At 43.6% G+C, this 20,295-nt stretch overlaps 1 protein-coding gene across 1 annotated transcript in view; it reads right to left on the bottom strand.

Annotated features, from left to right (window-relative positions):
* BAIAP2L1 (BAR/IMD domain containing adaptor protein 2 like 1) overlaps positions 1 to 20,295 on the bottom strand; it is a 77,072-nt gene that overhangs the window by 34,080 nt on the left and 22,697 nt on the right. The window contains exons 2-3 of the mRNA XM_043915307.1: positions 16,202 to 16,277; positions 10,617 to 10,703 (exon numbers count right to left, since the gene is read on the bottom strand). Of these exons, the coding sequence (XP_043771242.1) occupies positions 10,617 to 10,703; positions 16,202 to 16,277 (163 nt within the window). The remainder of the gene's footprint in view (positions 1 to 10,616; positions 10,704 to 16,201; positions 16,278 to 20,295) is intronic.

Below are 20,295 nucleotides of genomic sequence, written 5' to 3'. Positions count from 1 at the left end.
TGTGGATACACAGTGTTTTGTTTATTGATTCATCAGCCGCTGGACGTTTGGGTGGTTTCCACCTTGTGCCTGCTGGGAATAACGTGAAGATTCTGTGTGGGCATACGTTTGTCTTGAGTAGACCTTTAAGGGGTGGAGTTGCTGGGTCTTAAGTTCCTGTTCTGAGGAACTGATAAACTCTTTTCCAATGCAGCTGCTCCATTTCACATTCCCCCCCACCAAAGTGCAAGAGTTTTTGTTTCTCTACCAACACATGCTGGCGTCTCTTTAATTACAGCCACTGTTGGGTGTGGAGTGGTACCTCACTGTGGTTATGATGTGCAGGTCCCTAATGGCTAATGATGTTGAGCATCTTTTCACGTGCTCCTTGGCATCCTTTTTTTTTTTTTCAATTGAGGGATAGTTGATTTGCACTGGCCTCCTTACTTTTAATAATTCTGTTAAGTCATTCAGACCAGGAAAGAGTACCCGAGGAACTGCATTTACTTCCAAGTGGCTGAAGACCAGAAACATTCAGAACCCCTCTTGGGCTCACAAGGAACCGACCACGACCCCCACAGCGCCCCCAGTGTGCTTGAGAACAGGTGTCTGGCAGGGTCAGGGCAGGACGCACCCACACCGCGATTCTGACCACTTCCATCTCTGGCACGTCCCTCTCCCTTGACCTCTGTGGTCCTCCCCTCAGCCAGTCACAGAGGCCTGGTGCCTCTGACCAAAGCCACCCTTCCTTGGCATAAACTCCCCTCTTTCTGCATTAGCATTTTGTGTTTTTGTTCAGTTCAGTTCAGTTCAGTTCAGTCGCTCAGTTGTGTCTGACTCTTTGCGACCCCATGAATCGCAGCACGCCAGGCCTCCCTGTCCATCACAAACTCCCGGAGTTTACGCAAACTCATGACCGTCGAGTTGGTGATGCCATCCAACCATCTCATCCTCTGTCGTCCCCTCCTCCTCCTGCCCCCAATCCCTCCCAGCATCAGGGTCTTTTCCAACGAGTCAACTCTTCGTGTGAGGTGTCCAAAGTATTGGAGTTTCAGCTTCAACATCAGTCCTTCCAATGAACACACGGACTGATCTCCTTTAGGATGGACTGGTTGGATCTCCTTGCAGTCCAAGGGACTCTCAAGAGTCTTCTCCAACACCATAGTTCAAAAGCATCAATTTTTCAGCACTCAGCTTTCTTCACAGTCCAACTCTCACATCCATACATGACCACTGGAAAAACCATAGCCTTGACTAGACGGACCTTTGTTGGCAAAGTAATGTCTCTGCTTTTTAATATGCTATCTAGGTTGGTCATAACTTTGCCTCCAAGGAGTAAGTGTCTTTTAATTTCATGGCTGCAGTCACCCTCTGCAGTGATTCTGGAGCCCAAAAAAAATAAAGTCTGACACTGTTTCCACTGTCTCTCCATCTATTTCCCATGAGATGATGGGACCAGAAGCCATGATCTTAGTTTTCTGAATGTTAAGCTTTAAGCCAACTTTTTCACTCTCCTCTTTCACTTTCATCAAGAGGCTTTTTAGTTCCTCTTCACTTTCTGCCATAAGGGTGGTGTCGTCTGCATATCTGAGGTGATTGATATTTCTCCCGGCAATCTTGATTCCAGCTTGTGCTTCTTTCAGCCCAGCGTTTCTCATGATGTGCTCTGCAGAGAAGTTAAGTAAGCAGGGCTGCCTCCTGATTCAGGCCCAGCACAGCACTGTGAATAGAGCAAGACACCTGCGAGGGGCTGGGGGGGTGCAGGCGGCTCTCAGGTGAGGGGCGAGGTTGTCGCGAGGCAGCGCCCGCGCCCGCCTCACCTCACGGAGACAGGGCAATGGCGGTGGCCCCCTGACCGGCTGCTCTTTGGCAGCATTTCCTTCTCCGGGGCATCTTTCTGATTCAGGGGTTGAACCCGCATCTCCTGCATTGCAGGTGGATTCTTTACTGCTGAGCCACCGGGGAAGCCCTTTCATACCTGTGAAAAGTGAAAGTGAAGTTGTTCAGTTGTGTCCAACTCTTTGAGACCCCATGGACTGTAGCCCACCAGGCTCTTCTGTCCATGGGATTTCCCAGGCAAGAGTACTGGAGTGGGCAGCCATTTCCTTCTCCTGAGGATCTTCCTGACCCAGGGATCAAACCTGGGTCTCCCACATTGCAGGCAGACACTTTACCCTCTGAGCCACCAGGGGAGTTTCGTACCTGTAGTTCTTCCTAATTATGATACATCACTGCACATACGGCTACTTCAAAGCTGGGAGAAGGAATACCTTTCCTATAACCTCTCTGTAGAGAGGTACAATTTACAATACAGAACACCTTCTCATAGTTTTAGGAATTTATATATACTTATATCAATATGCCTGGGGGCTTCCCAGGTGGCTCAGCGTAAAGACCCCACCTGCGATACAGAAGACGCAGGTTCAATCCCTGGGTCGGGAAGATCCCCAGGAGGAGAGCATGGCATCCCACTCCAGTATTCTTGCCTGGAAAATCCCATGGACAGAGAAGCCTGGTAGGCTACAGTCCACAGGGTCACAAAGAGTTGGACAGGACTGAAGCGACTGAGCAAGCATGCATGTATACCAATATGCCTAGATGGTATATGGACTCCCTGTATGTGTTTATGTAGATGTTACAAACTGTACATTCATAATTTTTAAGCCTATCTTTCTCCATAGTTAGACCTTTTTTTTGCTCCAAAAGAGGTGCAACTGCCACTTGAAAATTGAAATGGTAAATCATTTACAAATGATTTACAATCCATGAAATGGATTTGTAAATCATTACAAATCCATGGTCATGGATTTTTCTGGGCTCCAAAATCACTGCAGATGGTGTTTGCAGCAATGAAATTAAAAGATGCTTACTCCTTGGAAGGAAAGTTATGACCATCTTAGACAGCATATTAAAAAGCAGAGACATTACTTTGCCAACAAAGGTCCGTCTGGTGAAGGCTATGGTTTTTCCAGTGGTCATGTATGGATTTGAGAGTTGGACTATAAAGAAAGCTGAGCGCCAAAGAATTGATGCTTTTGAACCATGGTGTTGGAGAAGACTCTTGAGAGTCCCTTGGACTGCAAGGAGATCCAACCAGTCCATCCTAAAGGAGATCAGTCCTGAGTGTTCATTGGAAGGACTGAAGTTGAAGCTGGAACTCCAGTACTTTGGCCACCTGATGAGAAGAGCTGACTCACTGGAAAAGACCCTGATGCTGGGAAAGATTGAGGGCAGAAGAAGGGGACGACAGAGGATGAGATGGTTGGATGGCATCACTGACTCGATGGACATGGATTTGGGTGGACTCCGGGAGTTTGTGATGGACAGGGAGGCCTGGAGTGCTGCGGTTCATGGGGTTGCAGAGTCAGACACGACTGAGCAGCTGAACTGAACTGAATAAATGTTTGTAATATGATTTACAAAGCCTTGATTATATCTGATGAAAACACAAAATACAGACTCCTACATGAAGAATCAATTTCAGATTGTATAATGCTTTACTATTTTACACAACCTTTTATCTGAACTATAATGGACAGGATGATCTGACACCATAAAATTAATCACATCAGAAAAAGCTCATCTTTTCCACATGTAGGAAATTAAATCAGCATAATAGGCTGTACTACTGGCAGACTTCCTGGGCTCCAATTAACCTGCCATTAACCAGATGAGTGACTTCGGCAAGTTATCTAACTCTCTTCGAACACCAGTATCCTCATCTGTAAAATGAAAATAATAATAGCACCTGCTTTAGAGAATTATCATGGTGAGCAAAGGCGTTCATATGCATTTGGCAGGCACAAAGTTAAACAAATAAAATAAATTCCTTATTAACTCTTTCCTATTTTTGTGGGAAGGAGTTTAATCTCTTTAAAGTGAGCCTTACCCGAAACTAAAAGATAAATGGTTTTGCTCAATAACAACTGCTTTGGCTCAACTTAGCTTTCTCACTGTCTCTAGTATTAACTCTATTTTACCTAAATTTTAGGAATCTGTTTAAGATACTTCTCTGAAGAAATAACATTTCTTCTTCTTTTTTTTTTTTTTAGAAATAACATTTCTTTAAAAATATTTCAGGTTGTTTTTTTTTTTTTTCCCTGCTCTTATTTTTAAGACCCAAGACTGTCAGTTTGGATTTTGAGTGTCAACAAGACAAAAGTGTAATAAACATTTTTTAAAACTGCATCTCAATTACAAAAGCAAACCTATGATTGTCTAGGTTCCCTGATACTGAAGAGATAAAATCTTCTGTTTTGCACTCAATTTAGGAAATTGGCCTAAACAATTTAATAGATGTTTCAAAATAATGTAATAGCTGGCTGAATTGGAAAAAAGTAACATAGTCTAAATAGATGTAATGTTGAGGTCCTTACACCTCACAGGAAATCTGTCAGCTCCCCAAAGCAGAGTCCCCTGTTATTCCTTGAGAAATAAATGAGAACAAGCTTTATTTTTCTATGGTTTAAAGATGAAAAAACTGATTCAAAGTTTCTTTTGAATATTTTGCCAAAATATTTTCCCCTGACCATTTCTGTTTTCCCTTTCCAACGTTTTCCATATTTTCTAAGTTTTAAAAAATAAACGTGATTTGATTTAAAGACAAAACTGGAAGTTTTAGACAAACTTCAGTTTCCTCTTTTAAACAAGCACTGTTCCCAGAGTGGAACTGTGTACCTGTGATAAAGATTTATGTGCACAGTTCCAGGTACACACCCTGACAACCTGAGTCACATGAACATTATTCATATGACTTACTCTTTGACAAACACAGTGGATTAAAATATTTTACCTGCCAAATCCTGACTGCAGAGCTCTGGTCTTTCGCTTTGCGTTTGTTTGTTCGTTCCTCCCTCCTGACAGAGCAAGGCGGTTTTGCCCCTGAGCTGTTTGCCTGCTGTGGTTATTGGGACGGTGCTGTGATGTGTGTTAAACTCAAGCACTTAGTAACAGTCTGTAGGAACAATCCCAGAAAGTGCAGTGCTAAACCCAGGTGGTTAAGGAGCTGCTTTCTTTGGAGAGGAGGATATCAAACCCCTCACATGGTCGCTCAGTCTTGACTTAAGCAATGGGATGACCCTATAGGCCTTCCACTGTCAGATAAGGGCCTGCCAGGGGCCAGGTCACAAACAGTTCAGGTCTCAGAGGCCGAACTCCTCTGCACCCTGACAGGAGCTGCAGACAACCATGAACAAGTGGGCACGGCCGGGTCCCACTAAAATGTCAGTTACCAATCGGTGCTGGCCAGACCCTTGGCTCTAGTTTGCTCAGTTAAGGTACAACTGATAAAAGGTGAGGCTTCAGTAAACTGAATTTGAAGGCAATTTCAAAATATATGCTAATTCTTATTGGAATTTTCAAGTGATAGAGAGCATTTAGCACAAAAATGACTAAAATTTGGCATTTCTCTTGAATCATTAAAATATTTTTCTATCAGTGTAAATTAGAGTTGAGAAAAAGTAATGACACATTTTCTCAATATTCTCTGAAATAGGAGAACAGACTTTATTCATAAAGGACTTTAAGTTTCAAGAGAAAGCCATCAGGAATGACTTCCTTGGGAGGAGGATATATAACTGACCTATAGAAAATTAAAATCTGCTGTTTTTTCTTAAGTTTTAGACAATTAGAATAGCTTATACATTTTAGATATTTAAAGTATTTTCTATAAAATCTGAGCCACTTCCCCACAAAATTGGCAGAATACCTTTGTATGAATATGATAGAAAATAAAGGAGCATTTCTATTGCTTTAAAGTTCTATTTAAAAGTTCTATTTCTATTGCTTTAAGTTCTAAATATTTTATAAGAGTTTTATCAAATGGCAAGTCCTATTATATCAACTTTTTATTTTCTAAGAAGTAAAGATAATTTAAATCAGAGAAGCTCCGCTATTACTTGGCATTTCTACTTTTCATTTCTTGGTGACTTTCAATGACAAAACTTTTATACCTCCATAGGTGACCCCAACACGCAAGAGAACAATGAGATGACAAAAAAACCCTTACAGAAAGACTCTCTCGTGAATGATAATCAAGAGGTACCACAAAGCATCAGCAGAATTAGACCATCAAGAACCCCAAACTACATAGATAATAAAAAGGATCAAAACAGAAAACAAAACCTTTTTAAAAAGTTGATCGGCAAATGCAATAACTAAAAGACAAATAACCCAATTAAAAATGGGCAAAGATCTGAATAGACATTTCTCCAAAGAAGATATGTAATGGCCAGTAAGAATGTGAAAAGATGCTTGATATCATTAGCCACTAAGGAAATGTGAATCAAAATCCAAATGAGGTAGTATTTCATACTTCTTAGGATGGCTACAATAAACAAACAAACAAACAAAAAGACAATAACAAGTGTTGGCAAAGATGTAGAGAAACTGGGCCCCTCATACACTGTTGGTGGAACGTGTGTGCTCAGGTGCTTGGTCATGTCCGACTCCGTGGCCCTAGGGACTGAAGCTCTCCAGGCTCCTTCTGTTCATGTAATTTCCCAGGCAAGAACACTGTAGTGGGTTGCTATTTCCTACTCCAGTGGATCTTCCTGACCCAGGGATTGAACCCCTATCTATAGTGTCTCCTGCATTGGCAGGCAGATTCTTTACCACTAGCGCTATCTGGGAAGACTGGTGGAATGTATAATGGTGTATTCCATTTGGAAAACAGTCTGGCAGTTCCTCAAAGGGTTATATTTAGAGTTACGATATGAACCAGCAATTCCACTCCTAAGTGTATACCCAAGAGATGGAAAAATGTTGGTAAACACAAAATTTGTACACAAATGCTCATAGTAGCAGTATTTTTAGTGCTAAGAGGTAGAAGAAACCCAAATGTCCATCAACTGATAAAATTAAACATGGTAGATCTACACAATATCCCATTTATATGAAATGTTTAGCAAAACCATACTTATAATAGACAAAACATATTAATGGTTAAATATGGCTGGAGTTGGGGGTGAATGGGAAGTGACTACTAATGGGTATGGGATTTCTTTTTGGAGTGAGAAAAATATTCTGAAGTTGACTCTGAGGATAATTTAAAACTTTGTGAATATACTAAAAATCATTAAACTATATTACTTTAATGGGTGAACTGTACTATGTATTAATTAGATCTCAATAAAGCAATTATAAAAATATGATAAAATTAATTTGGATAGTAATGAGAAAGAATGAAACTGAAAACTCAACAGAATTGACTAGAAAAAATTTAAATGCCATATACAGTAGGCCTTTTAAAAACACCATAAATATCTAAAAATGCATGTATAAAAATGTGTAAGACTTCTATGAAAAAAACTACAAAACAGTGCTAACAGAAATTTTAAAAGTTCCAAGTCAATCTTCCATTTCCTTATACATTTATAACTGACAGTAAGAGAGTTTTTAGTGTTTCTGACAAACATTTTTTTTTTTTTGACAAACATTTTTAAAGGTCACAGGACAATCATAATTTCTCCCACTGATTAAGATGGCTTTGCATAGTTTTAACTTGTATGGCTATCTTTGTGGTCTTGCCTATACTTAAAATGAGTTAAATGTATTATTTCAGAAATTAGAAAAGAACGGTAGAGTAATCCCAAAGATGGTACAAGGAAGAAAATAAGGGTAAGAGTAGAGATTAATGAAATAGAAAATAAAGATACAATAGAGAGAATTGAAAAAAATCTGTTCATATTCATGAACTGAATTGATTATCAAGGATAATCAAGGCAAAATGTGTATTCTTATGAACATATCACCCACTTCATGGAAGAGAACAAAGTCAATGAAAACAACTGGCACTGATTTTTGAGTTCTCAAACACTTGTGAACGTATGAAGTGACGAGAGAGGCATCTTTCTGGTCTAGGAGACTCTAGAACGCACTCTCTCCTTCCATCTCCCAGCCACCCAGAATGTGTCGGCTCCCTCGGTCCTGCCCCCACTCAGGAGGTGGCGTGTGGCCCGCGGCGGCACAGGCTGACAACAGCGCTGTAGCAACGCAAGCTTCACTGAGCCCGTCTCAGGCGATGGGCAGCCTCAGGGGAGAGTAAGATCGGGCCGGCCTCCCCGGCCTGGCCACAGGGCCGTTCCTGGGTGGCACCTACGCTGCTGACCACCCTCGCCCAGAGGTCACGACCTCCACAGCCCTCCTGCCTTGCTTGGCTGCAGCGCACGTGGCTGCCCACGGAGGTTCTCTCACTCCCGTGCGGAAGCCATGACCGCCAGGTTGACTCTTACAGTCTACCAGGCTCCCCGAGGAAACGCGGGCTGAGCGCCCGCCCTGCAAACCTGGGAGGTAACGTCCACTGACAGGACTTCCGAGGATGAGACGAGGCAACGCATGGAGGACGCAGCTCACAGCACGCATTTACCAAGACCTGAGTTTCTACACGAAGCACAGCAGTCCAAAAGTCAGGCAACAGGCATAAGAAGCCAAATGTTATGTCTGTAAGACTTCTGGTATTTCCATCTTCCTCGACCCCATGACACCTGGTGTTCCTGGGTGGGACCCTAGAGCACTGAGCTCAAAACAGCACATGTGCCACCCCTTCCCAGGCTTTGGCTGCTGTGACACCAATGATTCCCGGTCATCTCCTTCTGGAAAAGGTCCCCACCGTGCGGTTTCCATTTTCTTCCTCTTCAGCGACCTGACTGGCTGCCTCTTTCCTTTCCCTTGGCCTCAGGGAAGCATAGTCAAGTGCGGAGGTGAGGAGCCCGGGCACACACTTCCTCTCCGGGTCTTAACACCAATACCACAAGGTCAGAAACCAGACAAGAACATCTTCTTGAAAAACAAGAAAGACAACACAATCTACTTTAGGTCTTTCTCTCTTTCCTATGAATTGTCCTCTGCTCTTCCATACAGGAATTTAAATAGAAACAGGGTAGTATTTTAGTCTAAACTTTAACAAGATAAACTAAGTGAATCAAAAGCAGAACATGTCAGGCCTCCAAAAGCACCTCCAACAAGGACAGAACTTTCTCGTGGAATGGCTGTCAGTAAAAAATTAAGTATATGATACAGTGAATATAAGTGAAAAGGACAACTTGGAACAAAAATGAAACACATCGAGTAATTTCCATCCCCTCTGAATGAAACACACACGCAGGAAAGCTTTCCTCATTGAAGCTGAAGCTGTAAGACTATGTTTGTAACAACATGGTTGCTGTGGAAACAGTTGATTCAACAGTATGAACTCACAGCTGAATCAAGTAAGGTGTGGAACAGAAGTCTTATTCAAACAGTGGCAAGAACCATAAAACATTAAAAAGGCACAGTGAATGACGGTGAGTCAAAGCGCCATATGTTTTAACCTAAGGGTCAGGCATTTTTTTGCCCAATGCCTGACATAAATAGGATGCTTCTTTTTAATTAAGTTCTATTTTTGGAACCCTATAATCAGTCCAATCATCCCTCAAACATCCTAAGTTTTACTGCTTCTGTCTACATAACAGCATGTAATTTTTTTTTTTAACATTGTGTATTTTATTAAATTCATCCACTTTGGACGGAGTTACTAGAATTCAGATCTTGCCGGAGCATGCAGAAGTTAATGGCACCAACAGAAGACAACTCAGGGTTTTGAAAATTTTCTGCAGGTAACCGATTCTATTACATATCGCAGTGCTGATTTATTCATCATTCAGCATCACTTCAGGCATCACATCACTTTTGGCTACAGGTTTCAAGACTATGAACTCTTTTAAGTACAAAAGTTGTCAGAGAATGTTAACAAGGGCCCAGAGCCACTGCCTTACCCAGCAGCCCAGCCTCCCACCCCAGAACCGTCACCACACCTTGAACTTGTTCCGTGGCTTTTATGGGTCAGTTAAGAGTTTTTTCCAAGCAATCTTGGAAAAACACCGTACCTAAAAAACCCTCAAGACACTCAGCACAGAAACGGCGTGCATTATGTGAACCTTAAACACATGCTCCTCTGCCCCTCCTCTGCCTCCCGGTCCACTTTTTAACTGGAGAGGGACGCACTTGTCTTTAAAAAGAAAGTACACACAGTGTTCCAATCCTTTCCAAATTCTGACACACACTGTCAAGTCTGAAATGTTACCCTTTATCAAGTAAGATGTGTTCAACAAGTTTTTTAAATGATGCTTCTGTGTGAGGCTCTGGAGATGGCAGTGAGCGGGCTCTGTACGGAGAAGCCTTGGCGCGCCCAGGTGTGGCTGCCCGCACCCTCCGCGAGTGCACAGGGGATCCATTCATACCAGCAAAACCGGAAAAATCACAACCCAGGGCGACTGGGGAAGCAGTGACGGCCAAGAGCAGAGCGTAAAGGAGCCGGACTCTGCGGGGTGACTCACAGGAAACGCTCAGCCAGCGGCGGGAGGCCCGGTGCTCACCCCTCCAGTTAGGAATCTAGGTCAAGGCTCCCGGGCTTCAGGCTTCAAGGGGGACCTGGGGCCCAAACCTCAGGGCAGAAGCTCAGTTCCCAGTGGCCTGCCCTCCTCTAAGCGCCCACCACGGACAGACCACAGGGAGGCCATCACCGCAGAGGTGAAGGACCCGAGGCCCCCTTCTACTCTGGATTTGTGCCACTTCCCTGAGTGCTCGTCTCAGGGTGCGCGGGACGGCAGCCCAGGAACCGCGGCTCAGTTAGGTGTGCAGGTGACGGACGGTCAGCTCACCCAGCTCTGTCGACACGGGGGACCCGGTGGCAATCTCCCCAATCTTGGCCACTCCATCGTAGTAGGCTCTTCCTGCCAGGATCATAGCTGGAGAGGGAAAGTGACACACAGAACCGTCACACCCAGAAAGGAGGAAGCAATACAGGTTTCCTTCCAAACATCTGAGTCCCTTGTGGCCAAGGCGAGTGTGGCTGAGAGGGCAGCGGTGGTGCTCGAGAGCTGTGCTGGAGTGGAGGTCCCCACCGCCGGACAGCACCCAGGGCATCCTTGCCTCTGACCAGCCCTGGGAACCTTCGGCTGCAGGGGCTGGAGGTCCAGAGCAGCTGCTCTCGACGCCAGTCCCAGAGCGGCTGTGTTCCTGACACAGGATCAAGGCTGGAACATGTCCACTCCAGCCAGGCTGGTTACTTAACAGCAACACAAGCCTGCGAGCTGTTAGCTGGAGGGGCTTGTGTGGGGTGGCCTAGGCACCGGACCTTTGACGGCATTTTTACTTTTTTCTGTTGAAACAGATAATCTAAGGCACAAGCAACTACCATACTGTTGCCAGGAGAAAAGTGTATGAAATCTGAAACACATTATCATTTCAAAAAACAACACAATTACCTGAAAAATAACTGAATGCTCTGCTTTTCTTTCCCCTCCTTTCTGGCAGAGACATGAAAACTTATTGCTATACAAGCTGGATCCTAATTATCTTAAAAAATCACATTTCTCCTTTAAAACAGATTCTGAAAACTACATTATAAGGTATAGAAATCTGCTTTTGATTTGGTTTATTTTTTCTTTCCTTTTTTTGAGGGGTGGGGTGGGCGGTGGTTGGACAGCGTGTCAGAAGCAAGACGAATATGGGTTTGAATTCCACTGTTACTTCCAACTAACTAACATGACCTTGTTGGGCAAGTTAGTTTCTTTTCTGAAACAAAAGATGTTAATCTAAAAATGCCCTAATAGTATGTGTATTGGACAAACTAGTCAAAGCTGCTAATACCAATTCCTTCTTTTACTTTACAGCAGGCTGGGTTTCAGGAGACTGACAGTATGCAGTAAGCAAGACTTTCAACAAGACCTAGGCTATTTAGTGTGACTTTGGAGAAAATATTTTATCTTGTTCAAAGGCTGGCTTCTTACACAGACCTCACTTTGCCTGGGAGCCTTGGAGATCACAGGATTTTGAAGATAAAAGAGCCCTAAGCAATCTCCTCGCACTGAGAAAAAAACCTGAGGCCACACCAGCCACTCTGACCCATTTTAGAGTGGGTATTGTTTTTCAAAGATGGATTTTAAAAGATATTTCAAGTTGAAAAAAGGCGGAAGAGGTCATAGAATTAATTGATCTATAAGTCTGGTTGAAGATACTGAAGGCCAAAAAAGTAGGAGTTTCATGACAGATGAAACTACTTTTGCAGGTCTTGTAGAGTTAAAAAATTTAAAAAGTTACAGCTTTTACTACATGCATATACACATAAGTTTAGAAAATGTAATGGTCTACTATAGTATTATTTCATAAGACTGAGGATGGCAGAAAGCAAAGAACTAAAGAGCCTCTTGATGAAAGTGAAAGAGGAGAGTGAAAAAGTTGGCTTAAAACTCAACATTCAGAAAACTAAGATCATGGCATCCGGTCCCATCACTTCATGGGAAATAGATGGGGAAACAAAGGAAACAGTGAGAGACTTTATTTTGCGGGGCTCCAAAATCACTGCAGATGGTGACTGCAGCCATGAAATTAAAAGTCGCTTGCTCCTTGGAAGAAAAGTTATGACCAACCGAGACAGCATATTAAAAAGCTGAGACATTACTTTGCCAACAAAGGTCCATCTAGTCAAAGCTATGATTTTTCCAGTAGTCATGTGTGGATGTGAGAGTTGGACTATAAAGAAAGCTGAGGGCCGAAGAATTGATGCTTTTGAACTGTGGTGGTGGAGAAGGCTCTTGCAGTGCAAGGAATTCTCAAGATCAAACCAGTCCATCCTAAAGGAAATCAGTCCTGAATATTCCTTGGAAGGACTGATGCAGAAGTTGAAACTCCAATACTTTGGCCACTTGATGCAAAGAACTGGCTCATTGGAAAACACCCTGATTCTGGGAAAGATTGAAGGCGGGAGGAGAAGGGGATGACAGAGGATGAGATGGTTGGATGGCATCACCGACTCAATGGACATGAGTTTGAGCAAACTCTGGGAGTTGGTGATGGACAGGGAAGTCTGGAGTGCTGCAGTCCATGGGGTCATGGGGAGTTGGACACGACTGAGCAACTGAATTGAACTGAGGATAACCATAAAGCATAATTATAAAAAAAAGAGCAACAACAAATAGCATTTAGGTAGACTCTCCAAATCGTTACTTAAGATAATTCATCTACCAGACGGCATTAAGACACAGGGTGCTGATGTTACCACCCTGTTTCAGGGAGGAGAGCAGAGGAGAGACATTCTGGGCCAGACCCAAGGTCAGTGCAGAAACAGAGGCAGTGCACGAACTCCAGCGGGTGTGTTCACGTCCTCGGTGCAAATCACGGTGCTTTTTGACTCTTTGGTCTCAGCTAGCACTGAAAAAGAGGTGACTCCACCTAAAAACAAGGCTTATAGCCAGTAAGCTGTCAAGTTAATATATGTAATATTTTCGTGGGAAAATTTAAAATTGTAAGGTACTGATAAGCTGAAAAGCAAATTAGCTGGAGAAGGGTAATACAGGATTACACCACACAAACAAAATTTTTGGTCTGCATCCACATATTACATTGAAATTTTTTCAATTTCAACAGTTTCAAATTTTTTCAGTTTTTCAGTTTCACTAACTGTTGACTTATGTTTAAAACTATTAAACCTTCTTAGTCTAGTAAAATATCCTGCTTTTATGATAAAGCTGTATTAATGTAAAAATTATTTATCCTGAAAAAAAGAATAAACTGGTATTTTCATAATTGAGTTCCCTCTTGTAAATATATTAAGAGATTTTATACCGGCTACTGCTTTAAGGAATGAGGCTTATTAGTTCTCATTTAGTGGCTGACCAGCTATTTCATCAACCTAAAGTACACACTTCCACCAGAAAAATTTTCCTTAAAATATGATTTCACTAGGTTACAGTTCTGCTCAAAAAGCTTCAGTGGCCTCCCACTGCCCTGGGTGAGCCTGTCTCACTCCACAGAGTTCATCGTGGATTTTTACAATTGTGGCCTTCAATGAATCACACCTCCCAGAACTCCCAGCTGGTGGTGTTGCCTAGGACACAGAGGCGTGGTTTGGTCATGTGACTTGCTTTGGCCAACGGGGTACTAGCAGGCATAACTCCCATGGGGCTTGTACTCTTGGGACTACCAGCCAGGCCTGAGAGAGGAGGTGAGCCCAGCCCTGGCCGCAGCTGATTCTGACTGCAATGCAGAGTCTCGGGCATACAGGCAACTGTACTGCCTTTACAGGACCATTGGAAATAGCGAACTATTGTCATCTGAAGCCATCAAACTCAGGGGCAGTGTGTTACACGGCAACAGGTAACCGACGCTGCATCCACATACACTAATAATGGGACCTCATTCCACCTTAAGTTTTCTGTTCCCCCATGCTCCGCACCCATGCGAGTGCGGACCCCGGGTCTTGGCTTGCAGGCTGTCTCTTCTGCCTGGAGCACTAGAAAGCAGCGGCTGCCTGCTGCCACCGGTTACCCCGCTCAGCTCCCGCATGGCCTCCTGCCTGCTCTTCCCCTGACTTCTGGCTCAGACCCCCGTGACCGTGTTCTTCAGCAGCAGTGCCTGGTCCTGATGCACGCGTGGCAGCCTTGACTGTACTACGGACTCTTGCCAAGGACTTGACACGTTTTATTGAAGTTTCTCAATGGCTTCAGCTAAAAACAGATGGCCTGCAGAAATTCTGGAAACACCTTATGAAGTGCAAAATAGGCCTCAGGAGGTATTAAAGTGATAAGAGGCCTCTGGGGAGAAGTCCTGTTAGCAGGAGGCTAAGCTGTGGGCTGTTCGCTGCGTCACTTTATAAATCTCTGCCTCAGAGAGGCAGCTCATGCTAGAAAGGAAAAAAACAATTGCAGGTCAGACTGCTCTCCTTCATGGTGATGGATAAGGTGATGACTTTGTGTTTTTGTGACTAGGCGATCATCAGGGGAGAAAAAAGTGAAAGTGTTAGTCTCTGTCATGTTCAACGCTTTGTGACCCCATGGGCTGTAGCCTGCCAGGCTCTTCTGTCCATGGACTTCTCCAGGCAAAAATACCGGAGTGGGTGGCCATTCCCTTCTCTAGGGGATCGATCTACCTGACCCAGGGGTCACACCGGGGTCTCTAGCATTACAGGTGGATTCTTTACCTTCTGAGCCACCAGGGAAGGCCCCCACCCCCTCATCAGGGGAGAGTCAGCTTGCAAAACAAAGCTCCAGCTTGTTAAAAGAGGGAGGGGGCACCCACAGAAGTCATCTACACTGCCGGGGGTGCGAGGGAGGAAAAGGCCAGGCCTGCTGCACTTCCTGACACTGGACAGTGGCTGAGAGCGCCAAGGCCCAGAGGAAAGCCAACAAGCAGCTTATCGCTGCAGCGACTGCAACTGCAGGGAGCCCGTCGTCCAGGGTCCCAAGTCTTGCCAGCACCTCCCCTCTCCTGGCACATGCCCAGGCTGAGGGTGTGAGGGTGCAGATTTATTTTCAAAACATCACCAGGGAGCAGCTGGAGGTGGGGGTATTGTGACGGACAGAAGCAAGATGGGGAGAAAAGACACAGAGCTTGACCTGAAGGCTTCTTCAAATCTCAAACTGTTGGAAACTAAACTTTCTACTTATGTTACATGCTGGGCCTAGTGAATCAGGGTAGATGGCGAAACTGGGATCTGAATGTTTGGCGGGTGGGTGACACGTGCTACATATGGAGAATGGTTCTGACCGTGTTAGAATTTGGTGATTATTTTCAAGGTGATCACTGATAACACCCGCCTTGGGGAGGGGATTGGGGAGGGGAATGCACGTGAAGGTGCATATCACCTTCCTCAAATGAAATCTGTTCAAACCAGCAACTGACTCTAATTCACAGAGACACAAAAGCCAATGCTTGAGTCCATTTTAAATGAGAATCTAAGTTCAACTTTTAATTTAGATGTTTTTCCATTCAGGCTAAACATCTTATTTCTCACTATTACTAGCAAAAGTGATATATCGCCCCCCCATCCCCACCCAATGATACACTCAAAGATCAGAAATTCTTCTGTATAAAAAGGAGAGTAATTCCTATGCTTTAGGATCCTAATAGTTTAACTACCTTTTTAATATATTGGTTTACAAAAAATTTGGTTTATAAGGTAGTAAACATGTTTATATTTTAATGATATAAAAGATTAAGCAGTTTCAAAAAGCAAAATCTGATATTTAAGATATGTCACTTATAGTAGTCTATTATTCAATTCACTTATTTCAAATAAACTAATATCCTACCATTGCAAAGTTTCTGTAGATTAATTATAAACTGTACCAATTTAAAGATATTTTAGAAATTCAGTAGCAAGTATTTAAAAATAATTAAGTAAAATATTTAATAAGTGGCTTTTGTACATCCTCTATATTTATAAATTTAGAAAAGAGACACTTACCATTAACAGCTTTTTCATAATTTTTCCCTAGGTTTATTAAATTTCGTAGCCCAGGATTGAACTGTTCCAAAACATTCTGAAAAACAAACAAAAAACCAAATTAAGAAAATAAGTGACTACTAGACCAAGTAACCTTCAGAGGTCGTCACTGCATAGCCGAAGATCCCCATGTGTGCCCAATGGCACCGTCCACAAAGTCACGGATGCCGATTTGAAAGCAGGAAAGAGCACGTCCATCCTGACTGAGGGAACTGGTGCGGCCACGTGAGCCTGGCCACGCCTGCCCTGGAGCTGCCTAGAGCTGACTGTAGACGGAGCCCGTAGCAGACATGCAGCCCCCACAGAGCACAGCCTGCAGGGGGCTGTCAGTGCAGAAGCCAGTGCTGCTTTTGGGTTCAGGTCAGTTAATGGCTGTCACACTAGTGACAGCAAACACGGGTGCATGACAGGAACTTAAGTACATGGACAGTGTTTTGGCTATCAATAAAGAAGATTTTTGGTCCATAAAGAAGGCTGAGTGCCAAAGAATTGATGCTTTCAAACTGTGGTGTTGGAGAAGACTCTTGAGAGTCCCCTGGACTGCAAGGAGGTCCCACCAGTCAGTCCTGAAGGAGATCAAGCCTGAGTACTCATTGGAAGGACTGATGCTGAAGCTGAAGCTCCAGTACTTTGCCCACCTCACCTGATGCGAAGAGCCAACTCACTGGAAAAGGCCCTGATGCTGGGAAAGATTGAAGGCAGGAGGAGAACAGGGTGGCAGGTTGGTTGGATGGTTGGATAGGATCACTGACTCAATGGACAGGAATTTGGGCAACAGAACAGACATTTCTAAGAGATGTTTTTGCTCTGCCTAATTACTAGGAGAGGGATGGGTGTGGATGGCTCCAAGACACAGGACTGCCTGGAACTTTCTTTGTAGGGGGTCACTGGTCTTTTCTCCTGGTCATCAGTTCACTCAGTACGTATTTTTGGAGTGTGCACCAGGCCCTGTGCTCACAGCAGCAGAGGTGGAGATGTGGTTGCCCATTCTGGGCTTCATGATGCTCTGTCTCTGCAGATGTCACGGATTTCATTTTTAATAGCGTCATTTCTACATCAATAGAAGGTCATAAACAGAGAGAGAAGCACTATGACAGGTATAAGACAAGCAACTATTTAGAACATTGGTCTAAATTTAAAATGCTATCCTAAATCTGATGCTACAGACAAGAAATCATTCCTACAAGGCTCTGAATATATTTGGTGACTGAATATATTTGTCCCACCAACAAACAATAAGCTTCACAATATTAATCTTTCCAGGTAGACCAGTCAAATCTGTTTACTGACTGCCTCCACCAAAATGTGTACCTTGTTTGTAGAGGCCCAAGCAACAAAGAATAAAAAACCCACACAATTTGCAAAGGGCAGAGACATGACACATGTATTCTTTGGGATAAAGAGGTTCTCCATTACATGTTAGTAGGGGAGAAAGAACATAATAACTTTTATTTTATTATAACTGTTCTTTATTAAAGAACATTGTAACTTTTATTATTATTAAAAGTTTATTTATTAACTTTTATTTTATTAGATGCATTTTATTAGACACTGATAGAGGCTTATCATGGAAAATAATGCCTGCCTCAACCCTTCCCCACCCCTGGCCTTACTCCCATGTAACAGCTCCACTGAAAGTGCTCTTTCGTATTTACTGCCATAGTTTTGATTAATATTCTTGATTTCTTGACTTTGGACAATAACCACTGGCTTTCTGCTATGGTAAACAACTCTACCTTCCTTGTTCCCAGTCTTTCCTATATAACAGCAGTTTCCTGGCATATCAACAGTCAATATTTATCATGACTTTGTAAATACTGGTCACTACAATGCAAGGGATGTACCAAGAATTATGCTTCCTTTTTTTTCAATGTTGTTGTTGTTTAGTTGCTAAGTCATCTCTGACTCTTTGTGACCCCATGGACTGTAGCCTGCCAGGCTCCTCTGTCCATGGGATTTCTCAGGCAAGAATACTGGAGTGGGTTGCCATTTCCTTCGCCTATGCTTCCTTTCTTGATACACCTTTTTGTTTCTCCGGAGATTAACAAGTCTCATTCCAATGCCTCCTTAGATTTTTCCATGCATCTTCCTCACACTCCATGAGATCTAACAGAAGCCTATTGATATTTTTCAAGCCAAAGTTGTCAGTTGATCTTCAGTTTTTTTTTCTCTCCCAGAACTTCCCCAAGGACTCTCTGTCCCCTTGCTCAGCCTGGCCTGACCGTTTCCCGCCACGCTGTTGCCCTCACATGTCCCTTTTTGGTCCCCCATGTGACAGAGTCTCATTAGCTGGATTCCACATCTTCCTTTTTCTTCATTTATCCCTATTAGCTGGAGATCACTCTCTAAGAATGACCTAAGAAATGACAAAGGAGGTAGACGTGAGTCCCCATGTGCCTGAAATTATATTTACCTTGATGTTTGATTGGTATTTCGCTGGGCAGAGTATTTCAGGTTTAAAGTGATTTTTCCCTCAGGATTTAAAAGATATTGCTCCTTATAAATTACTGTCTTTATTTTTGTTTTAATACTTTTATTTATTTTCAGCTGTGCTGGGTCTTGTTGCTGCACAGGCTTTTCTCTAGTTGCAGCAAGCACAGGCTCTAGGGCGTGCCAGTAGCCGAGGCTCCAGCTCAGGAGCTGTGGTACACGAGCTTAGTTGCTCTGAGGCAAGGGGGAGCCTTCTGGATCCAGGGATCAAACCCGTGTCTCCTGCATTGGCAGGAGGACTCCTTACCGCTGAGTCACCAGGGAAGCCTTCCACTGTCTTTAACGTCCAGTTTTGCTACTGATAAGTCAGCTGTCATTTGTATATGACTTTTTTTTTTTATGAGATGTGGCAGGGGAAGGCGCTTACTTCTGGAACCCTTCTCTTTATTCCTGTGTTCTGAAACTTCACAGTGGTCTGTCTCAGTGTGGGTATTTTTAAATTTATTTACTGGCACTCAAGCAGACCCTATCCATAGAGAAAATTACATCCTTCAGGTCTGAAAATGTTCCCATTTGATTCTCTTCATTCTCTGGAACTCTGAGAAGGATTTTATATAACCTGGATTTATTTTCTAATCATCTTACCCTTTTCCTCTGACTCTTCGTTTTTTGTTGTCCCTGACAGATAGCCTCAACTTTACTTTCCAACTCTTCTGTTTTTAAAACTTTTGATATATTTTTGGGCTCTTTCAAGTTTTTTGATTATTCCTTTTAAAAGGCATCCTGTTCTTGCTTTATGGATGTGGTGTCATCTCTTATCTGAATAAACTGCAATTTGAGGGGTATTATGTGCCAGTCCCCCACTGTTTGGTATCTAACTGCCTTTCATGTTGGAGGCATTCCTCAAATGGCTGGCGATCCTTGACTATCAGTTTGTGTTTAGGAGTCAAGCCCTAAAACACTGGCTGGAAGTGTGTGCATGTGCATACAGGGTGGTTATTGACTAGGCGGCTTCATTCGAAACAGCTGGACAGCAGGTCAGCTGTAAAGAAACTGGCCAAGAGACAGTAACCAAGGGCCACTGGGTCTCTCCAGAGAAACGTCTAACTTCCTGTCCCTGGGGGGAAGGAGCAGTCACCAGGGAGTCTGCTCCCCCAGGTCTGGGAGGCGGCTGGGTATCCCACAGATCAGTGTGCTGGTTTCTTCCTGAGTGTCAGTCCCTCAGCTGCTGTTTCCAAGTCGAAAGCATCTGAGTCAACACATCCTGAGACTGAACCTTGGCTGCCAGGCAGAGGGAGCAGCTGTGACAGTGTTGGCTGAGGCAGGTAAGGGAACCTGGAGGTGAACCACCTGTATAACTCCTATCCTAGACCTGCATGTTCCCTCCTTCTGTGGGGCCTATTCCCCAGCCTTGGGGGGCTCTCTGGGGTGAAGGGCTCAGTTCTCTTCGGTACTCCTCTGTGCAGGTTCTTTCAGTCCATGTAAGGCAGTTATTGCACCTCCGTCCATTTCTATCACCCCAAATTTCTTTAGGCTTTTGGTCAACAGATATTTCCTTTTTCAGGTCTCTACATTATGGATTTACAGGGGGTTTAAGTTCCTTTGCCATCATTTTAATGTATTCT

The sequence above is a fragment of the Cervus elaphus genome, chromosome 10 (genome assembly GCF_910594005.1).
Source record: "Cervus elaphus chromosome 10, mCerEla1.1, whole genome shotgun sequence".
Lineage (NCBI taxonomy): Eukaryota > Metazoa > Chordata > Mammalia > Artiodactyla > Cervidae > Cervus > Cervus elaphus.
Note: the sequence above shows the minus strand (reverse complement) of the source record. Positions and strands in the feature narration are given on the sequence as shown.